This window comes from Anolis carolinensis, chromosome 5, assembly GCF_035594765.1.
Source record: "Anolis carolinensis isolate JA03-04 chromosome 5, rAnoCar3.1.pri, whole genome shotgun sequence".
Classification (NCBI taxonomy): domain Eukaryota; kingdom Metazoa; phylum Chordata; class Lepidosauria; order Squamata; family Dactyloidae; genus Anolis; species Anolis carolinensis.
Genome location: NC_085845.1, coordinates 89,406,281 through 89,432,046, shown reverse-complemented (window position 1 = coordinate 89,432,046; position 25,766 = coordinate 89,406,281). Strand labels below are relative to the sequence as shown.

General features: G+C 43.7%; 1 protein-coding gene across 16 annotated transcripts in view; it reads left to right on the top strand.

Moving 5' to 3' along the window:
- ppfibp1 (PPFIA binding protein 1) overlaps nucleotides 1–25,766 on the top strand; it is a 164,496-nt gene that overhangs the window by 82,141 nt on the left and 56,589 nt on the right. For all 16 annotated transcript variants that reach the window (XM_062981750.1, XM_062981754.1, XM_016993970.2 and 13 more), the window contains 3 exons: nucleotides 13,731–13,828; nucleotides 18,135–18,340; nucleotides 23,765–23,851. In XM_062981750.1, the coding sequence (XP_062837820.1) occupies nucleotides 13,765–13,828; nucleotides 18,135–18,340; nucleotides 23,765–23,851 (357 nt within the window). In that variant the 5' untranslated portion in view covers nucleotides 13,731–13,764. The remainder of the gene's footprint in view (nucleotides 1–13,730; nucleotides 13,829–18,134; nucleotides 18,341–23,764; nucleotides 23,852–25,766) is intronic.

Genomic DNA, 25,766 nt, shown 5'->3' with positions numbered 1-25,766 from the left:
GTTGTGTCCCAGAAGTATGTCAAACAAACCCTGAGCCTACATCTCCCGTGTTCTCTCGCCATGAGTTTTGTAAACAACAGAGGGGTTTGGAAGCAGCTTCGCGCAGGAGTGCTAGAATAGCAGCTAAGAATGTACCCAATTAAGCCTGCTTTTCGTGAGAATCTTTAAGGAGTCAAACATCTGGTCTCAGAGTTTAGCTTTCGTTTCTGGTTCCCAGAGAACTGCTTCGGCGGGAAAGTTAGACTCGATATAGGTGTTTTACCCGCGTAGTAACTTCGCGGAGTCAATTCGTCAGCCTCCGGAGCGAGTTGTGTCTGGACAGCGCGCTCCGTTTCAAGCCTCGTTCCTGCTCAAGCCTTGTCCTTGTTTCCAGCCTTCGCTCCTGTTTCCCAGCCTTTGTTTACCTACGGACCTTGCCTTGTTTACCAGGACTAAACCTTGCCTTGTTTCACGGATTTTACCAAGTTATTCCACGGACCTTGTTCTTGTTCCTCGTTACCTTGTTCCACGATTCAAGCCTTGTTTCAAGTATCAAGTTATTTCCTAGCCTTGCTCAAGTTCATGGACTGAAGGACCTTGTCATCTCCCCTCACTTTGCCTGGCAAAGTGAGTGTTTCGGTTATTGGATTACAACTTTGGACCTTAATATTTCATATTGGACATTGTTTCTTTGGACTAATTTTGACCTTTCCCGAAAGGTCTGCTTCTGGACTAACTTTTACATTTGCTTTTATTAACTTTATATATTTCCTTAATAAAGATATTAGATAGAATCTGGCCTCTGCGTATGGTTATTGGTGCTCTGTAGCCTGGGTCGTGACAGCCCTGAATATAAATACTGTAAATAAAATAATAAATAAAATATGAAAATTATTTCCAGTGTTACTAACAAATTTCTGCTTAGCACAAGCTATGCAGGAAAAATTGGACTTGGAATTAAGAAGACAATTCCGATGAATACAACTGAGCCCTGGCAGTTGTACCCAAGGATTGGCTAATGGCTATATCTGTTACAGAAATGTATGCACAGGACAGGGTTGCGTGTAAGATCCAGGGCTTCCATTCCTTGCTCACACAAATAAATTGAATTTGTTTCTGAATTTTCATCAGACGTTAGGTGCTATCTTTTACCTTTGCAATAACTAGAATAAAGCAAGATTGAAGTAAAAAATTTAAGCCACTTTCTATGAGAAGAGTTCACATTGTGAGACATATGATATTTGTAGAGTGCTGAGAAGGGTGTTGAATCTGTCCTTTTTTCTTCGTGTACTCTGTGAATGCACACTAATGGAGAAGGCTGCGCCTGCGCAGGCTCCAACGGATACTCTTCCAAGCTAAAGTTTGAAATTTGGCGGTAACCCCGCCCCTCTTCCCGGAGGGTATAAAGGGCGCCCTCCCGCGCCCGCTCTCCAGTTCCTTTTTTTCCGCCGCAAAGCTCACTTCGGACTCTTCGTTCTTATGTCAACCACGCGTTTTAAATGGTGCACTCAGTGTGCCGCTAAGATTCCAGATTCCGACGGCCACGCTAAGTGCCTTTTCTGCCTTGGCGAAAGCCACGTCGTCGGTACCTGCCGTTTTTGCCTGGCCTTTACAGCTCAGGCCAGAAGAAATAGAGCTGCGAGACTCCGTGCAGCTCTTTACGAAAAAACTCTTGCTCCTGAGGCTTCCACTTCCACCTCAGCCTCGATGGCGTCCAGGCCTGCTCCGTCGGTATCATCTAAAACCTCGAGACCGCGACCGACCAAACCGCCCTGCACGGTGACCACCGCTACGGTATCCACCCGGTCGGGCAAGATGGGCCCTTCATCAACTTCGAGTTCGGTGGCTTCGGCCATTTCCACTCAATCCCGCCTGGCTTCGCCGCCATCTTCTTCTGCCATGAAGATTGCCTTCAAGAGGGCTCAGGAGGAATCCAGACGGGCTCAATCTGACTCGGCAGCTGTGTGCCCGATTCCCCCGACGCCGGGAAAATCGCTGAGGGTCGCGTCGAAACAACCCCCAGCAAAGAAACGAATGATCCAGAGGTCGTCCTCCTCAGCGTCTTTGAAGAAGGACGTCCCCTCCTCTGGGCCTTCCTCTAGGAGATCCTCTCCTATACAACCAGCACAACGCCTCCGCTCCTCTTCCTCTCCTCATGGTCAGTCCTCGGATGTGGATGCTCAAGCCTCCCCCGACCGGTCGGTCAGGACAGTTATTAAGGCTCCCCAGCCGGCACCATCTCGTCTTCCGGCTCGACAAGAGCTCTTTCCCCCGGCTCAAACACCTGAGAGGGGTAGACAGACGATGCGCTTAGCCCGCGCCGCCCAGGCCTCCGCGTCCAAGGGCGTTCCTCCACAGCCGGCTCTCCCTGCTCCTGAGGTTATACCCCATCAGGACTCTGTGCTTGTTTCTCCTCCCCGGTCCCCTCAAGGGCCCGAGGAGGATGACCCCGATATCGAACGCCCCGAGTCGATACTCTCCGCCTCCGTTGTTTCTCTCGGTCTCGACCTCTCCCCGCCTCACGACGCCTACGAGGTCGACCCACCTTCCCCGACGGATAATATTCGGGCTTTCTCCGACCAGATGGTCAGAATGGCAGACGCTCTGGGGATGGAAATTAAACAAACTTCAAAGGCTGTTACCGACCCCGTTTTCAAGAGGGTTCAAGCCCAAGCCCCGCCAGCCACCTTGCTGCCTTTTCTTCCATACCTCCTGGACGTCATCCAGGCATCTTGGAAGACTCCATCTTCGATACCCCCAACCTCTAAGAAAATAGAGGCCTGGTACCGAACCGATGACGAAGCCTTGGAATGGCTCAAGCATCACCCTGACCCAAACTCCATGGTGGTAAAGGCCTCCCAATCGTCGGGTCGACACTCCAACTCCCCTGCCGACAGAGAGGGCAAACGCTTCGACGCGGTAGGCCGCAAGCTGTACTCCGGTGCTCTCCTCCTTTGCCGCATGGCAAACTACGGGGCCTGCATGGGCGCTTATCAACAGATCCTCTGGGAGAAAGCCCAACCTTTCTTCGCCAAGCTTTCTGACGAAGACCGGTCAGTCCTTTCGACCCTCCAACAGGAGGCGGACTCTCTCGCACACCACCAAATTCAAATGGCTAAGCATACCGGTGATACCGCCGGAAAAATGATTGCCCACGCAGTCGCGATCAGACGGCATGCATGGCTTCGGTCCTCAGGACTCTCTTCTTCCTCTTGACAAGTGATCGAAGACCTTCCTTTCGACACCCAGGGCCTTTTCAATTCTGGCACTGATGACAAACTTAAGTTCAATCACGACTTCAAGATTCTCGCAACAAAGTGCGGGACCGATCAACCTCAGGCTCAGCGGACCCGATGGTTCCCGCAACGGTACCGTCGCTACCCTCAGCCTTTTCGTCACCAGCCGTTTCGACGCTCGTCGAGCTCGAGTCACCACAGTCATCAGCAACAACCTCGCCGCCAGCACCAGGTCCCGAAAGGTCGGGGCAAAGGTCCTGCAGCTATGCCACAACCCCAACGTCGGGCCTGACGCCCACTCTCTCGGGGATCTTTCTATCTCCACTACTACTGCCACTACCACGCCGTTCCTAGGCCCCGACCAGATCCTTCCTCTCTGTTCTTTTCTCGACCGCCTAGCTCCTTTCTACCGCGAATGGGAGTCTATCACCTCAGATGCCTGGGTTCTTCGCATTGTCAGAGACGGCTATGCCTTGGAATTCGAAACCTTGCCACCCACGGGTCACATCCTCCACACCGACCCTTCACCGGAAATATGCGCCGAGGTCGACTCCCTTCTGGCGAAGGGCGTAATCCAGCCTTCTCCTTCCGAGCAGGACACTCGAGGTTTCTTCTCGAGATACTTTACGGTTCCCAAGCGGGGCGGAGGTCTTCGGCCTATCCTTGACCTACGGGCTCTAAACCTCTTCATTCTGCCTTCAAAATTTCGAATGGTTTCAGTGGCCTCCATCCTCCCGATGCTCCGACACGGAGACTACTTCGCCTCTATAGACTTACGCGACGCGTATTTCCACGTCTCGGTGCGTCGATCCCACAGACGCTTCCTTTCCTTCAAGCTCCTGGGACACTCTTACCAGTTCACAGTTCTCCCTTTCGGCCTCGTCACGGCCCCAAGGGTCTTTACAAAGGTGGTCGCCGTGGTGGCAGCGCACCTCAGGAAACAGGGCATTATGGTCTTTCCTTATCTGGACGATTGGATGATTGTCGCATCCGACCCCTCATCCCTTCAAAACCATGTCTCACAGACTCTTTCTCTCCTGCAACGGCTGAGCCTTCAGTTGAATGTCTCAAAGTCTCAACTCCTCCCAACCACAGAGATCCGTTTTATTGGAGCTCTCTTCAACTCCATCACGGAAACCGCCTCCCTACCGAAGGACAGGTTCCTAGCCCTTCAACAGCACCTTTCTCTCCTCCTCCGCAACCGCAGGATCCGAGCCCACGCGGTCCAAGTTCTTCTGGGTCACATGGCCTCCACGGTCATGGTTACCCCTTTCGCCAGATTACGTCTCAGACCTCTCCAAAGATGGTTTATAGACTCTTTCAAACCCCATCGGCATCCGAGCTCGATGTTTCTCACGATACCGAACCACATTCGCCTCTCCCTTCCTTGGTGGCAGGACCCAGCGAACGTTTGTGTGGGACTTCCCTTCCATCCCTCCCTACCGTCAGTCACCATCACGACCGACGCCTCCAATTTTGCGTGGGGAGCCCACATGTCGTACCTCACCGTCAGGGACCTGTCGTCCACCCAAGAAAGGTCTCACCACATAAACTTTCTAGAACTATTATCAATCTTCAAAGCCCTCCGGGCGTTTGCTCGCTTTCTTCCCCACAAGTCTGTTCTAATCCAAACGGACAACGTAGTAGCCATGTACTACATCAACAAACAAGGGGGTACGGGCTCGAGAAAACTCATGGCTCTCTCGATGGACATTTGGCTATGGTGCATAGCGAGACACATAACTCTGTCGGCAGTTCACCTTCCGGGGGCTCAAAACACTCTAGCAGACTCTCTAAGCAGAATAACGACCTCCCCCCACGAGTGGCGTCTCGATCCCGAGATCCTGAAATCCGTCTTCGACGATTGGGGCTGGCCAGCTCTGGACCTTTTTGCCTCCCCCTCGAACGCTCAACTTCCTCGCTTCGGAGCGAGACTACCTCCAAACTCGACTCCGGGCTGTCTCGGAGACGCGTTTCTCCTCGACTGGACTCTCGAACCCGTCTATCTTTTTCCTCCCTTCCCTCTCATCTCGAGAGTGATAGAGAGACTCTATCTAACACCGACATCGGCCATCCTGATCGCCCCTGCATGGCCACGCCAGCCGTGGTATCCCACGCTACTCCAGATGTGTGCGGATCCTCCCCGCACTCTCCCAACTCTCCCTCATCTACTATCTTCACAGAAGGGACAGGTCCTCCACCCCGACGTCCCGTCCCTACACCTGACTGCCTGGAGGATACTTCCTTAAATTCTCTCCACCCAGACCTGCAGGCGATCCTTCGCGCCGCTCACAAACCGGCCACATCGAAGGCCTATGCTTACAAGCTGGCAAAATTCCAAACTTTCCTTCGGGACCGACGCGTCGATCCCGCCTCTACTTCGATCCCGCTGGTCATGGACTTTCTACTTTCTCTTGCGGATCGTCAACTTTCTCTGGCCTCGATAAAATCCTATCTTGCTGCTCTCTCCTGGCATTTCCAACGTCAGGGACAACCCTCTCTCTTTTCTAACAACCTCATTAAGACCTTCCTTCGAGGTTACAACAACTTGCATCCTCCAGTTCAACCTCCGACTCCCGGATGGAGCCTCGAACTCGTCCTTTCTCAACTAGCTTCAGCTCCCTTCGAACCTATGGCCTCTGCAGACCTTCACCTTCTCTCTTGGAAGACTGCCTTCCTCATCGCTATCACCTCTGCCCGCAGGCCTTCGGAACTGGCTGCTCTCCGGGTGGACGAACCCTATCTCCGTTTCCACCACGACAGGGCTGTCCTTCGCCCGGACATCACCTTCCTACCTAAGGTGGTCTCTGCTTTTCACCTGAACCAGGACATAGTACTTCCTGCTTTCTTCCCCAATCCTTCTTCTTCTCTAGAACGGAAACTCCATCTCCTCGATGTCAGGAGAGCCCTCCTTTTCTACAAGGACAGGACTAAGGACATACGTAAGTCACCTAGACTCTTTGTGGCTTACGCTACCCATAAACTGGGCGAACCACTTTCTTCCCAAAGACTCTCACACTGGATTGCTCAGACCATCGAGCTCGCTTATCAGCTGGCCAAACGCCAACCCCCCTCTTCGATCCGCCCTAGATCTACAAGGGGCCTTTCCACCTCTACGGCCTTCCTGAGGCCTTCCTGACTCCATCTGTCGAGCGGCTATCTGGTCCACTCCATCCACCTTTGTTTCACACTACAGGATGGACTCAAAGAACCTCAAGGACTCGGCTTTTGCCAGGTCCGTCCTTTCCTCCTGCCTTACCTAATGTTGTTGCCTTACTCAAACCCAGTTTTCGGGTTTATCCTTCTTACAGGCTGACCGTTGTCATCCACCCCGTTCGTAATCGATGTGCTCAGGGTTTCTTTAACATAGTGCTTGTGTACTATACTTACCCACTGCACTGAAATCTACTTTTTTGAATACTTCTCCCTCTGTTTTCAGAGAATGAGTTTATGCCTACCTCTGTATTTTCTTACAGACTATTGCCCACTTACAATGTTATGATTGTGTTCTGGATCCTAACAACAAGGATCGGTTTTTTTGCACTATATGCTATTGCATCGCTTCTTTGACCATTGCATTTGCCGGCTTTTGCACCTTGTCCTCAATAAATGTGTTGTTTGGACACTAGACTGGTTATCGGGTTTGCTATCCCACCTACCTACACCTCAGCTTGCTAGTCTCCATTAGTGTGCATTCACAGAGTACACGAAGAAAAAGGACAGGTTGCTTACCTGTAACCGTGTTTCTTCGAGTGTAATCTGTGAATTCACACAATCCCGCCCTTCCTTCCCCACATGCAAACCTCTCCCTTTCTCGCTGCCTTTGCGGCGTAGGAACTGGAGAGCGGGCGCGGAGGGCGCCCTTTATACCCTCCGGGAAGAGGGGCGGGGTTACCGCCAAATTTCAAACTTTAGCTTGGAAGAGTATCCGTTGGAGCCTGCGCAGGCGCAGCCTTCTCCATTAGTGTGAATTCACAGAGTACACTCGAAGAAACACGGTTACAGGTAAGCAACCTGTCCTTATTTTATGCTGTCAGACCTTCTGTTTGGGTGCTAAGTGTAAAATTAAGCCAATCTGTTATGAAGTCCTTAAATGCACATTGTAGTTTTCGACCACTAAATGGTTCTTACTGCCTAATGAGTCTTCCAGAAAAACCCATGACATGTTGTTATCATTAGTCTTCAAGCTGTTTCTGACTTATGGTGACCTTATGGAATCTGTCATGGGTTTTTCTTGGCAAGATTTATTCTGGGGGGCGGGGTTGCCATTGCGTTCCCCTGAGGCTCAGCAAATGTGATCTATCCAAAGTCACCTAGTGGTTTTCCTTTGTCAAGCAGTGATTCAAACCTTGGTTTCCAGAATTGTGACCCAACACTCAAACTGCCACACCATGCTAGTTCTCTCAAAACGGGTTAAATATTTAGGTTGCCAAGAGATGTAGATTGTCAAATGAATTATTTGAAAAATATTGGTACATGCAAACATGTTATAAAGACCATGGTGGGACTTTACAGAAATGTTTCATTCACCCATGAGAAAAAAGTCAGCTCGCAAGTTATGAACAAGATAGGTTCTGTTGGTTTGTTCGTAAGCTGAATTTCTATGTAAGTCAGAACAGGTAACTCCAGCCAAATATCTGTCTGTCTTTCTGTCTGTCTGTCTATTCTAGCTTTATCATTGCATAGCACAAGGAAGGGTTTACACCCCTGTGGTGTTTGTTTCGCTGTCTGTGCCCGTTTAGAAGATTTATTTCATTTTTTGTCCCTGTGATAATTGGATTTTGAAAAATGTGGCTTGTTGTGAAAACAAGGATTGGTGATAGAGCTTCAGTTGATACACTGAATAACTTTCAGGAGTGAATTTCCCTTCCTAGGGTTCGATTTCTCTCATTTTCTGTTGTCTCACCCTCATTCTTAACTATGAGTTACAGTGTATTAACTACTAAAATAATGTATAAATATTAAAATAATTATAGTGTCCCTACTGGCGGATTTTCACTTATTGTGGTTGGTCCTGGAACCTAACCTCCGCGATAAGTGAGGGAAAACTGTATTTGGAAGTTGGATATTTGTAACTCGGGTACTGTACATAGTTGTTTCCTTCCCTATTTTGAGACTGGGTGGGCCTTGTAGTCTCTTCCAGCTCTACGATTCTATGTTTCCATGTTTATTTTACTCCAGCTTCTCTTTTCACCAAGAACATCCCATCTTTTGTCTGACACAGGACAGGGAAATGTTCTGCTACATAGTCGTGACCATAGCAAGTTGGAAATCTGCATTCCAGGTGTGGTTACCACTTGCCAGTATCCACAGGTGAATTCTAATAAATGCCAGAGCTTCATGGTGAGAGTAATGCTTAACCACAAACTGAATGTCTGTGCTAATATTACTTTGTAGTTTTTTTCCACCAAGGAAGCATGAGTTGGATGTGAGAAAGGCAATTCAGAAGTTACGGAAGTTCTCAGTAATTTGATTTTCTTCTCACACCTCAAAGTGTGAAAAGCTAATGCAAGTTGTTTAATCTCTCCTCTAAAGTTCATTATAGCCAAGGAAAGGACTCTTAGTTGCTTCAAGGAGCTTTCAATTAGGTCCTTTAATCTAATCTGTCGCCCAAACCTGCTCTCCGTCTTACTCCTAAAGATAGAGATGACAGCAGATACCTAGAGGCAAGTGAGGTTTGCTAAGGCTAAAGGCACTATGGTATGTGAGCAAAGTGTATAAAATACCCAAAGAATTTACAAGAATGCTCCAAAGAACAAGAGTGTGTTAAAGCGATTCAGTGTAATAATATACTAAGAAGCAGGATGATTTGACAGTGACTTAGGCACCAAAAATAGTAAGTGTTTTTTTAAGCCTGTAGCACATGATTTAATTTTTATTACTTCTCATAAGTAAATTGAATCCACTCAGCCCTTTTTAGAATAAGGCCTTAGATGTGAAGCTTTCAAAGGAAGATTTAAAATGTGCACTCTAATTCTGATAATTTTGTCTGATCTTGGAAAAAAATTATTTTGAATCTAAAAGTTCATATTGTTCTTTCAAAATACACCTAAAAAGACACTTTCTGGAATTATTTTGTGTTACAAGAGTCACAGTTTACTTCATACCACATATAGTTGTGTATAAGATGACTGCATGTATAAGGACCTTATCAAAATAGGAAATACTCCGTTTCTGAGACTGATTTTGATTTCGAAAAGGTCCCATCACATGATGTTTGTCCTATTCTGTCAGTATTCCATCGGAATCAGTCTGCAAAGCGTTGCAGAAATGGATTATTTGCAGATAGAATTTGAATTGTGTTTTTTTGAAATACTACGGATTCTTCCATTGCTGAAGTGCTGTTTTTGATAGGAAAATCTATATGCATCCCATTAGCAACTATGCTTTGAAAAAGGTCATAGAGTGAAGTAGGGGTGTTTTGAATGGATTGAATGGTGGAGCCAGCCTTCCGTGGTGTGATGAGTCAAAGCGCAGTATATTCAAATCATAAGAATCATAATGATCAGGTGTGATGAGAAGAGTATACATTCTGTTTCAATACAGTATGCATCCAGTCCTAAAAAAACATGGGATGCATACTGATATAAACAAATTATATCCTAATGTGAGAAAGTCCTAAGATTGACCCAAAGAAAAGTTAATCCAGGTTTTTTGAATCAATTTTTGATTACAATTTCTACATGTATTCATGAGTATATACCAGGCATGTGCAAACTTTTTTGCCTTGGTGCAACACTGTGGGCCTGACCAAAAGGGCCGGGCTGGGAAGGAGAGGGCCTGTGAGAGGAAAGGGCCAGGAGGGAGCAGGGCAGCGGGCAGGTCATCCTCAGATTGTCCTCCTGGCATAAAGATGGGGCTACTGGCTCCATCTTTATGCTGGGAGGAAAACAAGACATGTAGCAACTGCCCCAATCCTCCTCCCTGTTCATCCGCCCCCGATCTTCAGGCTGTCCTGTCGGCATTATGCCAGGAGAAGGGCGAGACAGCCGACAGCCGAGAATGCTCCGGAGTGCTCTCAGCAGCTACGTGTCTTCCTTGGGTTGTCCTCTCGGCATAAGAACAGAGCCACTCACACTGTCCTAATGCTGGGAGGAGGGCGAGACATGTGGTGGCTGAGAGCGCTCCAGAGGGCTCTCAGCTGCTGCGTGTCTTCCTCCCCTGTCCTTTCTGCATAAGGATTCAGTGGGCCACCGTATCCTTATGCTGAGATGACAGGGAAAATGAGGAGGGCCTGAAGTAAGCACCCAGGGGGTCACATCTGGCCCCTGGGCCTTAGTTTGCTCATGCCTGGCATATACAGTAGTTTTGATTCTTCAAGATTCAGTTGACACATCAACCCTAGATTTATTGCATAAAATGTGAAAATCCACCATACTTAATGAGGTCAATTATCTTAGAAAACTTCCCAAATAGAAACAGAATCTCTATAACAGTGGTTCCCAACCTGTGGGCCGTGGCCCAGCAGTGTGCCGCGAGAACAAAAATCTGATCCATGAACCTCCTTCCTCTTTATTTATTTTATTTATTTTATTTCCGCTCCTTTCCGCAGAGCTGGCCATTGCCTTGGATAGATCACATCAGCTCTAGATTATATTAAATATGGTTTTCTGTGGGTGAGCAGATGGCAACTAAAGCAGATGCAGTCTATTCAATGCATTTTTTTTCTGAATCAGCAACCCAAATAACTGAACTGAATCTAAATTTGACCAAAAACTGATTTGTAACCCTTTTGGTACTAATGTTGGAGAGTGGTCCCTGGTCAAAGTCGTCCCTGGTCAAGTAGTCTCTAGTTAAAGTGGTCCCTGATCAAGTGGTCCCTGGTCAAAAAAAAGTTGGGAACTAAGGGATTACATGGACATGGACACTATGACTTTTTTTATTACAAGACAGTACAAAAAAACAAAGGACAGATTGGACACCAGTCAAAAAGTTCCTACAAGAAAAACACCACATTACCTTTGAGTAGATGGCTTTAATGACATTAGTCATGCAAGGAAACAGAGCAGTGTGGAAAGCAAGGAAGAGGGCCTAGGAAATATGTGCTATAATTTCAAGGAACTCTAAACCCTGTGCAATCGAATGGAAGTCACTTCCCATTGCCTAGTTATTTCCAATTTTTTTCTCATTTTTTTTCTTCTTAATTTTCTTTTTATTTTTTATCTTTTTTTCCCCTGTCTTACTTTTCTTTTTTCATCACTAACTCATCTTTCTTAGTATCTATATCTTTTCTTGCCATACCCTCTTTATTCTATTTCCCCTTCCCCTCACAATTGCAATTAGCAATTATGTTTTTGTTTATGTTTTCGTAAATCCTGTTGAAAATGAATAAAAATTACTTTAAAAAAAGTTGGGAACCACTCCTCTAAACCAATGTTCCCTTTAGTGCTGGCTGTTTATGCAAATTCTAGTGAGTAGAATTTATGGAAGTATGTATAATCTTGCACACATGTTATGAAGTTGTGTCCTTCAGACTTGCCCTTTCTTTGTCAGGAGAGATTTTAGAGCCCTGTTGGACTTTACCAAGCATTAGACTTTTTAAGAATGTAAGATGATGGATTAACCAAAGTTGAGTGGCTGCACATGGGGGGGGGGGGGGTGCAAGCTAATCCCTTATTTAACTTAATGAATGAAGCTGTAGAGGAGTGAATAGTAGCTCCTGCTTGCTGCCATTGGTTCATGGGCCTCTTGTTTGTTTGAGTGGCTCTACAAACCAACCTAAAACTGTTGCTTTCTGCTTGGTTTGAATTCTGAAACATTACTTGGGATTTTAGCTTTCACTGTTACTTTGTGAGGGATGGGCAGGTAATTCTTTACTCCTTATTTGTACTGAAAGGTATTATATTCTGTTATTCATTAGTAATGTGTTAATAATGTGCCACTTTTAAATTAGATTAAAAATCTATCAAGGCTCCAGGGCCTCTAAAAGAATATTTTACAATGACAAAAAAACTCCACATGCCCCAATTCCTCAAACCTTATTATGGTTGTTTTTTTAGTAATTCTACTTGTGGCTCATTTCTTTAAAAAAATAAAAACCGATGAGTGTACTATAAGTGGAGTTGAAGCAATTGACAATACGTTTTTAAAAGACCTTTAAGAAAAAAGTTATCACTCATATTTTCCAGTGTGAAGTGCCTACTTGTGTTTTGCTGCATGTGCATTTATTGTCTTTCTCTAGCAATTCATGATAATATAGGCTTAAAACAAATTAAAAGTGTTTTAAAAAACCCAAATATAGACAAGCCAAGTAGAAACAATATGCAAGAGTAAGAGTACTACAGTGGTGGGCAAATGTCCCCAAAATGCCATTTATAGAGGCATTTTCACTATATTATTGCCCCCTTCCCCAGAAATAAAAAAGCTGTAAACTTACTTTCAAATGGAAACTATGTAGAGGGCCTGTTTAGCCTCATCTTTGTTAATGACTTAGATGAAATGTTATAAGGTATGATCACCAAGTTTGCAGATGACACCAAATTGGGAGGGATAGCTAATACTTCAGAAGATAGGAGCAAGACGTAACTCCAAAGTATGTGGCTTGTGGATTAATTTTGCATCTGCCAGTTTACGAAGAGAACAGATGTTTCTTAACCACGCTCTGGTTATATCTCGAATAGACTACTGCAATATTCTCTTTGTAGAGTACACTGTTCGGAAGCTTCAAGTAGTCCAGCGGGCGGCAGCCAGGTTTATTATTGGAGCAGGGCACAGAGAACACACAACCCTGGCTTTGGCCTATAAATTCCGAAACGTTTCTGGTCCAGCTTACCTATCTGAACGCATCTCCCTTTATGAGCCAGTTAGAGCATTAAGATTGGCTGAGGAGGTCCTGCTCTCGATCTCACTGCCCTTGCAGGCACGATTATTGGGGGCGAGAGACAGGGCCTTCTTGGTGATGGCCCCTCGGCTGTAGAATTCCCTCCCCAATGAGATCAGATCAGCCCTCTCCCTCCTAGCATTTAGGAAACAAGTCAAGACCTTGATATTCAAGCAGGCATTTGGTGATTGACAGAAATATGGAAAGACACCAGAGATTGATGCAGTGGCCTAAATGTTTTATGTTGTGTGTGAGATTGCTATCACAGTTTTATAGTTTTAATGGTTTTTATTCTATTGTTATATGTTGTTGATTTGATATTTGATGTTTACATATGTGAGGTATTGAATTTTGCCATTGATTATGTTGTGAAGCGCTTTGAGTCCCCCTCCCCAGGTGTGAGGAAACAGTATGTAAATGCAATAATAAATAAATAAATAAATAAATAAAACCTAGCAGTTCATGCCTGTTAGATAAAGACCTTCCACTGGACAAGTCGTTCCCCTTCCCAAACAAAGGTTAGTGGGTTTCCAGTCTACGTACATCGGCCTGGATAATGTGCACCTGTATGTATTGCCACTGGCATTGGATCTTGTGGTTGAATGGTGAATTAAAATTCTCATTTTTGCAGATTGTTTCATTTTATGGTTGGTTCTGGGAAGCACATGTAACACACTGTCTTTTCATTACTTTAGGTATTTGCAGCAGCTGCCCTAAAGAAACAGAAAGATGATGAGCGATGCAAGTGAGATGCTGGCTGCAGCTCTGGAACAGATGGATGGCATTATTGCAGGTAGAACATTAACCACCATTTTTATTGGTTTTAGTTTGTTACATCTGTCCCTCCACCCCCGCCCTTTGCTCCTGGAGACATCTAACTGTAATTCAGGGAAACCACCAGACATTGTGATTATCCCCCTCCCCCCTTGCTGCCCTTTATAGAGGATGAGGATCAAACAGAATTCAGCCCTCTTCATAAATTCATGCAAACAAACTCATCAGCTTGCTTGAAACTCTCTTCTTAACCCTCCTTACCATCTGTTTCTCAAAGCTGTCTAAGTGACGAAACTATGCTGTTGCAATCTGTTCTTCAGAGGCAGGGGTGTTTTTCCAAATATAGATTAAAGTAAGTGTATGTGGCTATTTGTGCATATGGCAGCTCTGTATGTGTGTAAAAGAAAGGCTGGGGAGTTAAGAGGAGAAGGGTAGATAGAGAAGAGAAATTTGAAACACAGGTGTATGATGGCATTGCTGAATAGCTTCTTTGGTTGGGAATGAATGAGAGAACTAGCATTTGAAGAGCTGATTTAAAGCTATCAGATGCTTTAGCTTTTTGTGTGAAATGAAGTAAAAAATGTTCAAGCAGCACACTCTGTTGTTGTGTTCTTTTTTTGTGCATTTCCACTACTCCCCCAAGACAGCCCAAAGTGAAATAGTCCAGGAACAAATTCACCACCTCCTCAGTGCTTTGTGAAAACCAAGTGTTGACTGGTTCTCTCTATTTTTTCCCTCCAGTTCTCAGGGGGATGTAGAAGGAAGGGAGTTATAGCCAAACACACTAACAATTTGGTTTGATGTCATGCCAAGCCAAGCTGTACAAACAGCTGTTTAAACTAGAAAAATATTCTGAGTGGGTGCAGGAAAAAAGCGAATATACTGAGTCTCCAGAATACTTACTTTATCTCCTTGCACTTTTATAAATGTAAAATAAATATATTTCTTTCTTCCGCTCATACCAACTTTCTAAAGATGTATGTAAAAAAAAAAAGGACATATTTGACAGATGGGAAACATTAACTTAGCATCCATGACCAGATCACTTGAAGTCATTTTCAGATATTTAAATTAGAAGCTTGTAATTGAGGCCATAAGAGTAACTTAGTTTTTCAAGGGTTGTTTCAACTATCCTGTTGCCAAAGCAAAGTTTAGCAGTCTCCTGCATTTCCATGCTGAGCATTAGGTAGGGGATTTCCTTCTGTTGGTTGATTTCTCCATTGGATGTAGAGGAAGGACAGGATACTTCCATCTGCTCTCATCTGATTGCTGTTTTGCAACTGCTTAGATGCAAAGTTGGAAAAAGGTCTCCGGAAAGTTAGAGAAAGTCGATAGGAAAGGATGAACAGTGGCAGTACTTTTAAGGATGAAGAATGTTCCAAAAGATGGTGGAATCTGAACTCAGTTTGATGCCATCTGAGGTATAGTTTTCAGGCTAGCAGGTTCTTCCCAAGACGTTTACTGCACAATTTGAGGCATATCTCCTCATGCATCTGCAGTCATGCTCAAGAAATGGGCGTATAAAGGACCGTAGTCTTAAAATGTGGCATGTGTCTTTGTCTATTTTTGGGACTGAGCTCATCCATCTGTATTTAGAATAATTGCTTCCCTGCTGTTTTCTCTGTGTGTTTTCTTTAAGAGTATCTTTTTTCTTTCTGCCAAAGGCCTCTTGGGGTTTCATAGACACAATAATTTATTTCATTCAAGTGCATTTTAAGCTGCCTCGAGTCTTGGGGACTGGGGAGGGATATGTATAAAGAAGGAAATTAAAAGACACAATGCAACCTTTTGTATGCATTTATCAGAGATTGCCTTCCTCTGATGGTATCTTAAACACAAATAGATGTATTGCCATCAATGTTTACAAGGACTAGTGCATACTTCACTAAATGGGGATTTAGAAACAAAACAATATAGTTCTTGAACAGTTATATAGACAAAACTGACTGTAGGCATTCTGGCCAAGTGGTACAGTTTGTGATAAGAGAATGAAAACAAATACAGTTATAAGTGATAACACAGTAAATCTTGCTGAATCCAAGGTTCATATTCCCTGGCTGATGACTTTTAGTTGTCCACTGGTTAATAAATGGCCACTTCGGCCCTCAGTATAGAGTGGGGTGAGATGCTGTGAGGATGAGCCCAAATATCTGTGTTGTAAGCTGATGCCACCTTCCGCAGTCTTGGAATATTTCAGTACCAACACTAATTTCAGTACCAGCAGAAAGAAATTCTAAGGTGCATCTTGTTATATAGAAATGTTCATATAGGAAAAGCATGTCTTAGAATAAAAGAAATAGGGCAAGTGCTATCATCTGTTCTCTTCTTGGATGTTCTCTTCATCCAAATCATAGCTGCCTTGAATCCTGTGCAACAAGGGAAGGCAATGTATGGTCCACCTGGTCCTCAGAGACTCCCCCCCCCTCTCCAAAGGGGGTCATTTCATTTTTTTTTAAAAAAAAAATATTTTAAAACTTGCTTGTTTTAAAATTTTCTATGTGGGGAATGGGCTCTATTTTCATCACATTTTCACTCCCCCCAGGTTATTTTAGGCTATGGTCATGGTGCTGATTTTACAATACATTGAAGCTTCACAAAGAATTGTCACACATTGGATTTTGTGACATTTTAAGCTATAAAAATGGTTATACTAATAATAAAACTTTTAAAAAAGTATATTGGATTATTGCAATGCTCTCTATGTAGGGCTGCCCGTGAAAACGGCCCGGAAACTTCAGCTGGTGCAAAGGTTGGCAGCCAGGCTTTTAACAGGTGCTAGCTATAGGGAGTACATAACCCCCCTATTGAAACAGCTCCACTGGCTGCCTATAAGCTGCTGAGCCCAATTCAAGCTGCAGGTATTGACCTATAAAGCCCTAAATGGCTCAGGCCCTGCCTATCTCCGTGATCGCATCTCCCCTTATGAACCAGCCTTAAGATCTGCCGGGGAGGCCCTTCTCTCACTCCCACCACTGTCCCAAGTGCGGCTGGTGGGACGAGAGAGCGGGCCTTCTCGATGGTGGCCCCCTGGCTCTGGAACACCCTCCCCAAAGAGATCAGGCAAGCCCCTACATTGTCTTTTCATTGCAAGGAACTGAAAACCGTGTGGTTCTGGCAGGTCTTTCAGCAAGATTAGTCTGGCTGTTCAATATGTTGACCTTGCTCTACATGCTGTCTATCCCCTCCTCCTATGATACACTGAAGTACAAGTCTTTACCTATCTTTTACAATTGACTATGTCTATCTCAGCCTTTATGCTGATTGGTACTGTAACTGTGTTCATTTTAATTGAATTGTTTTTACTGCTGTTTTATGATATTGTTTTTATTATGTGTGTTTGTTCATGCCATTGTATGTTGTTTTTGACAACTGACTGTTTGCACATGCTGGAAACTGCCCTGAGTCCTCTTGAGGAGAGGGAGCGGTATATAAATAAACATTTATTATTATATGTATGTTTTTTTCTCTTATCACCCCACACCCTCCATCAATCTGTGTGTGACAGGGTACCTCCTACACACATACTGCCTGGTTTAAAGAATCATTGTATTGGCTATCCATCCAGACAACATAGTGTGACACAATAAAAGTTGAGGTCCCAGTTTTGGGGGTCAGGGTGACGACCTTGGTCTTTGGTATGTTTGCACTAGTTAAATTACAGCACACAGTCAGTAGCTAATTCTGTTCTCACTATTATATTGCAAAAGCTGCCTTGTAAACAATATGCTGAAGGGTCTGCATCTAATTTATACACATAGTGTGTGCTAGTTTGTGTAAAAGAGGCACATTGTTTACACGTTCAAACTGGGTTCATATTAGATTCAGTTACACATTAAACTAGATGCTACACATGTTGTGGACAAATGTATCATCTGGTTTGATGAGTTTTATGTAGAATGATTTGAAACCCTAAACTTGTATAAATATAAATGGTTCATAGGACACAGCCTCAATGTGAGTAGTGAACAGATAGTTAGATATGTCTCAGGAAGACCTTAATGCATCTTTGTGCTAAGCTGCGAAGTACAGTACTCAGTATTACAGCAGGCAAATACAACCCCAACCTTACCCTTAACTAGCAGTCTTTAGGTGGTCCTTAGAATAATGGTGGTAATTTCTCAGATAAAGAAACAATATTCAATGCAGATGACTTCCTAGCATCTTTAAAAGCAATGGATTTCAAAAATCAGGTATATTTATTTTGGTAATACAGTAAATGCTATTCCTCCCTCCTCTGCTTCTATGTGGCATGCAATTTTTTTTAAAACAACCCAAACAAACTGATCTGCCTTGTATTTGAATGTGTAAAACATTGTACTCCATAGGTTCCAAGGCTTTGGAGTATTCCAATGGCATCTTTGACTGCCAGTCCCCGACATCTCCATTCATGGGGAGCCTGCGTGCCCTGCATCTGGTGGAGGATTTGCGTGGTGTGTTGGAGATGATGGAAGTGGATGAGAAAGAAGGACTGCGGTGTCAAGTTCCAGATTCGACAGCAGAGATTTTGATTGAGTGGCTACAGAGCCAAATGGTATGGCAAAAATGTGTAATTCTTTCTCTTAAGAGGAAATACTGTTGATCTGCTCCTTTATCTGACCTCTTATATTGTATATATTATATAGAACCATAAAATCATAGAGGTGGAAGAGACCTCGTGGGCCATCCAATCCAACCCCCTGCCAATAGTTATGTATGTATAATAACCATATTTTGATGCCTGAAATCTTAGCCCTGCTTCTGGGTATATTTGACCTGCGGATTCCAAAAATGGCACCAGTTTTCCCCATCAGCTCTAATTTCTGAGATACAGAACATTTGGCATCTACCAGTTGCCATCTGCTCACACAGAAAACCATGATAACAATATCTAAGAAACGAGACCTGATGTGGTCTATCCAATTCAACTTTCTGAACCAGTGCCCCAAATAACCCCACGAACAGGCCTAAAAACCAGGACACAAAGAATTGTGGGGCGGGGGGGGGGGGGGTTGTGTAATGTATATATTGATGTAATGTAAGTCAAACCATAGTGCCATAGTGCAGTTTCAGTTGCTCTCCTGCTGCTTGGTCAGGATTACATGTTTTCTTTTCAGCATCATATTCATAGTGCTACAAGATAGATCTCTTCTTTTTATGCTCTGTTTAATTTTATTCTTCTTCTAGCATTGAAAATCTTCCCTATCCTCCTCACATCTTGAAGATGTGAAAACACTGGTGCCAGGAAAAATCCCTGCTTAAATTCTTATGCCGTTTTTGATCCACTTGACTGTGGATTCACTTTGAATTATTATTACAAATTTTATTTAAACATCACATCCTGTTTTAGCCCATGTGATGCACATTCTTCTTGGAATGAATTTGTTGATAAGGAAGATGCCATTTCAAGGTGAAGAAATCTACTGCCAAGGGCCATTTTTCTTATTTGTTCATTTCTGCTGAATAAACACAATCCTTCCACTTTGGCAAGCACTGAATATTTCACTCTTTTTCATACATATTCTGATGTTGGAGGAGTGTTTTTGTTGAATTATGAAGAATTTTGTGGGTCAGCCATTCCCTCCTGTTGAGCTTGGCTCTATCCCACAGCATTTTTAATGTATATCTGTTACTGTATATACTCATATTTAAGTCTGGAAATTTAGACATAAAATTGACCCCCAAAATCTCGGTAAGCTTATCCATGGATCTACTCTGGGCAGGAAAATGGTGGTGGCAATAATCAGGGATTGCTGAGGTTTTCCTTTTACTGCAGAATGACCCTCTACTTCTCCACAGGTCATATCACAATCCATAATTTCGACCCAATAATCTGCCCTTGACTTATAAATGAAGTTGACCTATGCACAAGTATATACTGTAGTTGTGCCTAAAGGGAACAAATTATTGCTTTTTTCGTCAACCTAGATGAGATGTTTGGGAATTGTATTATCTCTAGCTAACTTGCAGAGAACTTTGAGGAGCCATAGCACCTAGATGAGATGTTCGGGAACTGTATTATCTGTTGCTAACTTGCAGAGAACTTTGAGGAGCCATAGCGGAGGAAGTTCTCCATTTCATGTTGTATATGTCTTTGAAACATGCAGAATTCACAATTATTTTATTGCTCTGTGGTAGTTGCACTTTCCCCAAGATTGCATAGCAGTAGTTGGGGAAGGCAGACAAACTCTGCTGATGTGTGCAGTCAAGTGTGTTACTTCCTGTCTGGGTGCACTATCTGCGGATTGTCTTCTCCTGCATAGTACATAAACAGGATTTCAGCTTTCTATTTTGGTACAATATAAACCAAACAATAGAGTTGGAAGGGACCACATATGTCAAAATAGTTGTTGAGATGGGGAAAGTGTAGCCTTCTGAATGTCACTGGGCTGCAACTCTCATGTAGTACAACATATATTGAAGCACTTTATCAAAGGTGACTCGAATGTTAAATTCTGTAGGCATCTTCTAGTCCTGACAACAGTGGAGTAGCATGGTTGTTAATTCGTAGTTTGCTAAGATGCCACCTGCAACATTTTTCTCACTTAGGCAGAGTAAATCTGAGTGAGACAGTAAAAAAAAGTCATGAGACATCTTAGCAAAGCCCAGCCTTGCAAACCTTCAGTAACACATCTGCTTTGCAACTGACCAAAGGTGACATCTACTGGAGGATGCATTTATGTGCAAAGTTGTCTGCATCTCAGTCCTTAGATTCTCATTTTAAGGGAAATCTGGAGGCTAGAATCCAGAAGTCCTGAATCAAAAAGTATTTTATTACAGAGGGGAATTTACTGTTGCATTTGACATTTGTTACAATTTGTGCTGTAAAATTATTTTAAGGTTTCATTCAGATATAATATCCTTTTTTGCATTCTGGACTGATGGTTTCCAATAGCATGTTCTTCTACCTATTTATCTGTGTGGAAGAATGTGTGTGTGTGTGTGTGTATACACACACACACACACATTCAAAACATATACATGGGAAATGGAATTGCTTAGGTAGCCTCTTGGTCTCTCTGAAGTGGCATTCCTCAGGTTCAGGTTTACCTACCTCAAGGGGAAATTGTTTTTTTGGAACTTTTCTTTTAAAGCATCTGCTAAAGTAGAGATGGGGAAAGTGTGGCCTTCCAAATGTCATCGAATACCATTCTCGTAAATGATCATCACTGTCTTTGCTGCCTCCAACTAATTGGAATTAACACTTCAGCAGCATCTGGAGATCAATGCATTGCTCCACTCTTTTATTAAAAGTGTAGGGGGTTCTTGCCATATTGAACCTGAATATCCTGGGGTAGCAGGTTCAATTCCTGACTTCAGAGACAAATCACAGGTGCACAATAGAGTACCATGTTATGCCAATTTGCAATAGGGATACTGCAGAGGGACATGGTTCTATTGCATAATCATGCCAAGTATTTGTCTTTTAGAAGTAACATACAAGTGAGATTGAAAACAAAATGCTGATGCAGCAAGTCTGTAGCATTGCTGATTAATTGCTAGGAAAATATACGCATATTCATCTTCTTGATCACAAAGTCTACTCCTCTTCATTCCACTATTTCTTCTTTGTTGATCTTTATGCCCAGAACTGCTCCCTATTTCTCCTTGTTAGTGCTCCTTCCCTGCTTCCTTCAGTCAAATATACTTGTCCATGTTGTCTTTGCCATAGCCTTTTAGTCCATATATCCAGCAGAAGCACAGCAGCCTTGCCTATCTCTTCCTTCTTTAGGTGTATCTACATTGCAGAATTAATGCAGTTTGACACCACTATAATTGTCATGGCTTAATACTGTGGAATTGTGGGAGTTGGAGTTTTATGAGGTCTTTGGCCTGCTCTGTCAAGTGCCAGCGCCACACCAAACCTACAACTCCTAGGAGTCCGTAGCATTGAGCCATCACAATTAAAGCTTTAAACTACATTAATTCTACATTATAAATGTATCCTTCATTTCCTATTTCTTCCCTTAGTTTAATCTTCAAGGAATTTTTCATACTGTACAATCATATAACCATGTGATCCTGGCTTTACCCCATGAAATTCTAGGATTTAGGGGTGGGAAGCTCTAGTATCTCCCCAACTACATTTGGAAAGATACAACCCAGTTAGTGGAATCATAGTGCTATAATTACGTGGCAAGAAAAGCTCCTAGATCCAACATTTGTAGGGATCTTCTAGGAGTGGTTTTGTTTTGTTTTGTTTGTGCTATGATCTAAATATAACAGATGATATTAATTTTTTAAAAATAAAAAAATCAGGTGGATGGAAATAGTTCTGAGTTTACTGCTAAAATTCAGTACTTCAAGAAAATGAGGAGCATACTTTCCCATCTTCTCTTTGCAACACGTGGCCTAATAAACAGATCATAAAAGGTTTTCTATCTTTTTGGTTGCCTTCATAAAGGTATTGTTCTAATTTAGATGTTGAAATCAGCCTTACAGCCATCATGGATCACCCTGCTTCTTGTATAACTGCAATAATTTTTTGGTAGCTTACAGAGTAACACACATTATTTTTTATAGCCTTGGGTGCACTAAATCAGAGTCGACACATGACATCTTATCGCCTTCCCCCAAACATTTCTTTTCTTTAGGTGCTGAGAGGTTTTGTTGTTTTTGCCACAAAAAATATGAGGGAAATTGGAAGAAAAAGCTAGTACTGGTTAATTTGTTCTTTAATAGTCATTTCTTGAATGACATTTCTGGATTAATTCAACACTTTGCTGATAAAAAATACTTCATGAGTTTAGCAGGTATGGTAATCTTTTGGCAGTTGTAGGGTCAGCTCAGCTTGGATTTAATTTTGCTTTTAATCCAATTTAGTGTGGTTTTAAGTGTGTTAAGTGGCAGTAAAATATCTACACTGAACACGGCACATTTTCCAGAAGCCTGTAGGGAGATGCAAAGTGAAAGCACAGCACAGTATGATGGTAATCGTCCTAACAATATTCTGCCCGGTCATGCTGTCAGGTAACCTTTGTGTTATCAGTTGGCTTATCTCATTTTCATGGATCAGTTGTGGCTCTTCATTTTGCAAATATTTTGGGAAACGCTGAATGTTCAGGAAGTGAATTTGGGGTCATTTCAGACCCGTTTCTTCTTGCTCCATCCTCCTAAATTGTGGATCTAGTGTTTTAGATGTTCCCAGTTTTGCCTTTGTTGTGGTAGCCTCTCTAAACTTTCTTTGGATTATAATTTCTTGAATTTCTTAGCCATCATTGCCACTGGCCATATTGACTGTAGATTTCTGGCAGCTGTAGTCCAAAAAATCAGCTGTCCTACACTCTGATTTCTGAGCTTTTTCTAACTGCTCCTAACTCAGATTTTGCCAGCATTGAGTTTCCAACTCTGGTTTCACAACATAGGATTTGTCCCATATTGGCACATGATCATTATATTCTGTTATCTGTATTCCATTGTTGAGATAATCAATATACATTGATGGCTTTTAGATTATTGGTCTTGCTGTGAACTCCTTGTCTTGAGTAAGAATTAATCTTGTTGGTGCGCAGGTAAACACCTGCAGAAGATGTTTAATCCCCCTGCCAACCCGGAGTTGTCTGCTTAGAATCATAGTATTATTACAATAAATAAGAACACCTTTATTAATCAAGCTAGCTGCTCAAATTATCCAGTTTCATACCTGTATCCAAGATAATTTTTTGCAGATTCTTGGGAAGCATACATATCACACAGTTGTAGCTTGTATTAATTTATGGTTATGTTGTAGACATTGTAAATGATTCGCAACACTATTTTCAATCTCATGTTTTGATTCAGACTGTTGAGTTGATTGGTACTGGACCATTGGTTAATGAATATTTCCATTCACATTTGTACATGTTTTGCAGCCTTGAGAGTTACATCCTGAAACATCTGTAGCACTCATCTGGAACTTTATTTACTTCTATAATTGGAAACATATTGATGGGAGAAAGTTTCACTCCAGCGTTTCCTTTCTTTTATTTTATTTTTTCAGACTAATGGCCATATATCTGCCAATGGAGATGTGTATCAAGAGAGGCTTGCACGTTTGGAAAATGACAAGGAATCTCTAGTTCTGCAAGTAAGTTATTTCTTAAGTTCCATTTATTTATTTATTCTGAATAAAAGAAGTTTTCCATATTGGTTTGAAATATGGACTTACTGTACAACAGATCTGCACAACATATGGCTCGCAGTCTACCATAATCTCCCGCAAGGAATTTAAAGCGGCTCTAAGAGGCTGCCACTCTCACTGGTTCCTCTACTGCAGTGGTTCCCAATCTTTTTTTGACCAGGGACCACTTGACCAGGGATTTCTCTTCAAAATTAGGACTAAAAAGATTATGAATCAGATCTTGTGGGTGTGGGATTTTTGCCTTGGTATTTTGGGTTATATGTCTGTGTGGAAGGGCCCTCAGATAACCCAGTTCAAATCAGATATTGTGGGATTTTCTACCTTGATATTATGGGTTATATGGTTGTGTGGAAGGGCCCTCAATTAACCCAGTCGTTAACTGGGGCCCTTCTACACAGCTATATAACCCAGAATATCAAGGCAGAAAATCCCACAATATTTGCTCTGAACTGGGTTATCTGAGTCCACACTGTTCTTAAAAAGCTAGACCCAGCTTCCTAAGGAAGGACGCTGAAAAAAACATTCAGCACTGCGGAGGGAGGCGGGCAGGGGGAGAGGCTGCAGCGGAAGCCCCTCCCTCCTAGGGAAGCCCTACAGGCCCTGAGCTCAGCCTGAGGCAGGGAGGGGCAAAGAGAGTGGGGAGAGAGAGAGAAAAAGGAGAGGGGAGCATCTCTCACACACAGCTCGTGCTTTTCCTCAGGCCTCTTCCCCTCCCTCCCAACTCTAAGGAGCTCACCCAAGACAAACCCTTTGTGGCCCTGGCGGCAAGCTCTGAACGGAGGGAGGCCTGTGCCATTCTTTCCAACCCCAGTTGGCTCCAGAAGTATGGCAGCGGCTCCTGAGTCTCTTTGGTGACGCACATGTTCCTATCACTCAGCCTCCCTGGCAGCCCCAGCTGCTGTTGCGCCTCCCTCCCTCCCTCCTATCTGCAGGGCAGGTAGCAACGGCCCTTCACAGGAAGAGGAGGATGGAGTCAGGAGGGGCTATATCTCTTTCTCCCTCTGAGGGAATGGGGGCGGGGCTGGGCAGCAGCCGTGAAGGAGGTAGCGGGTGCAGTGGCGGTGACCCAAGATGGCAAAGGGGTGGGCAGAGCTGGTCATATTTGCGGAAGGGCACGGAAATAAAATAAATAAAATAAATAAATAAAGAGGAAGGAGGTTCGCGGCTTGGATTTTCCTTCTGGCAGCCCACTTCTTGGCTGCGGCCCACAGGTTAAGAACCACAGGCTTTCTGTCATCTATTTCATAAGGTCTTTAGCCTTCTCTGACAAAGAGCGATGGCGAATCACCAAACGACAACCCCCATGATTCCTTTGCTTGTGAAGGCCATTCCTTCCCCACTTGGTTCCAAACTGGGCATGGTGGAGAGGAAAAGACATCCTGGAGCAATAGGAGGGGCGGTGCCATGGAGGCACATCTCGGCTTACCCGTCTCTGCCCACACCACAGTGGGGTCTGCTGGGAAGACTGACAAGGTTACTAAGGGCTCGATTGCCTCCCAACGCCATCAGTGGTGCCACCCACCTGCTGCTTTGCCTTTGTGGGGACGGGAAGAGCCTTGTTGCCTGGCTGGGAGATAGAGGGGTGGGAGAGGAAATGATGGCGACACTTGCATGCATGAGGATGACTTCAGTTTCTTATGTTGGAATCACCAGAGGCAGCTCAGTCTGGAGTTGAAAGCAGAGGGTACCCCTGATCCGAGCTTTATGCAGATATAGAATAATAGAATCTTAGAGCTATAAGAGACCACAAGAGCCATCCAGTCCAACCCCTGCCATGCAGGAACATGCAGTCAAAGCGCTCCTGACAGATGATTATACAGTAAATGTAATTAATTGCTAATAATTGAAACTTCCCTTTTTC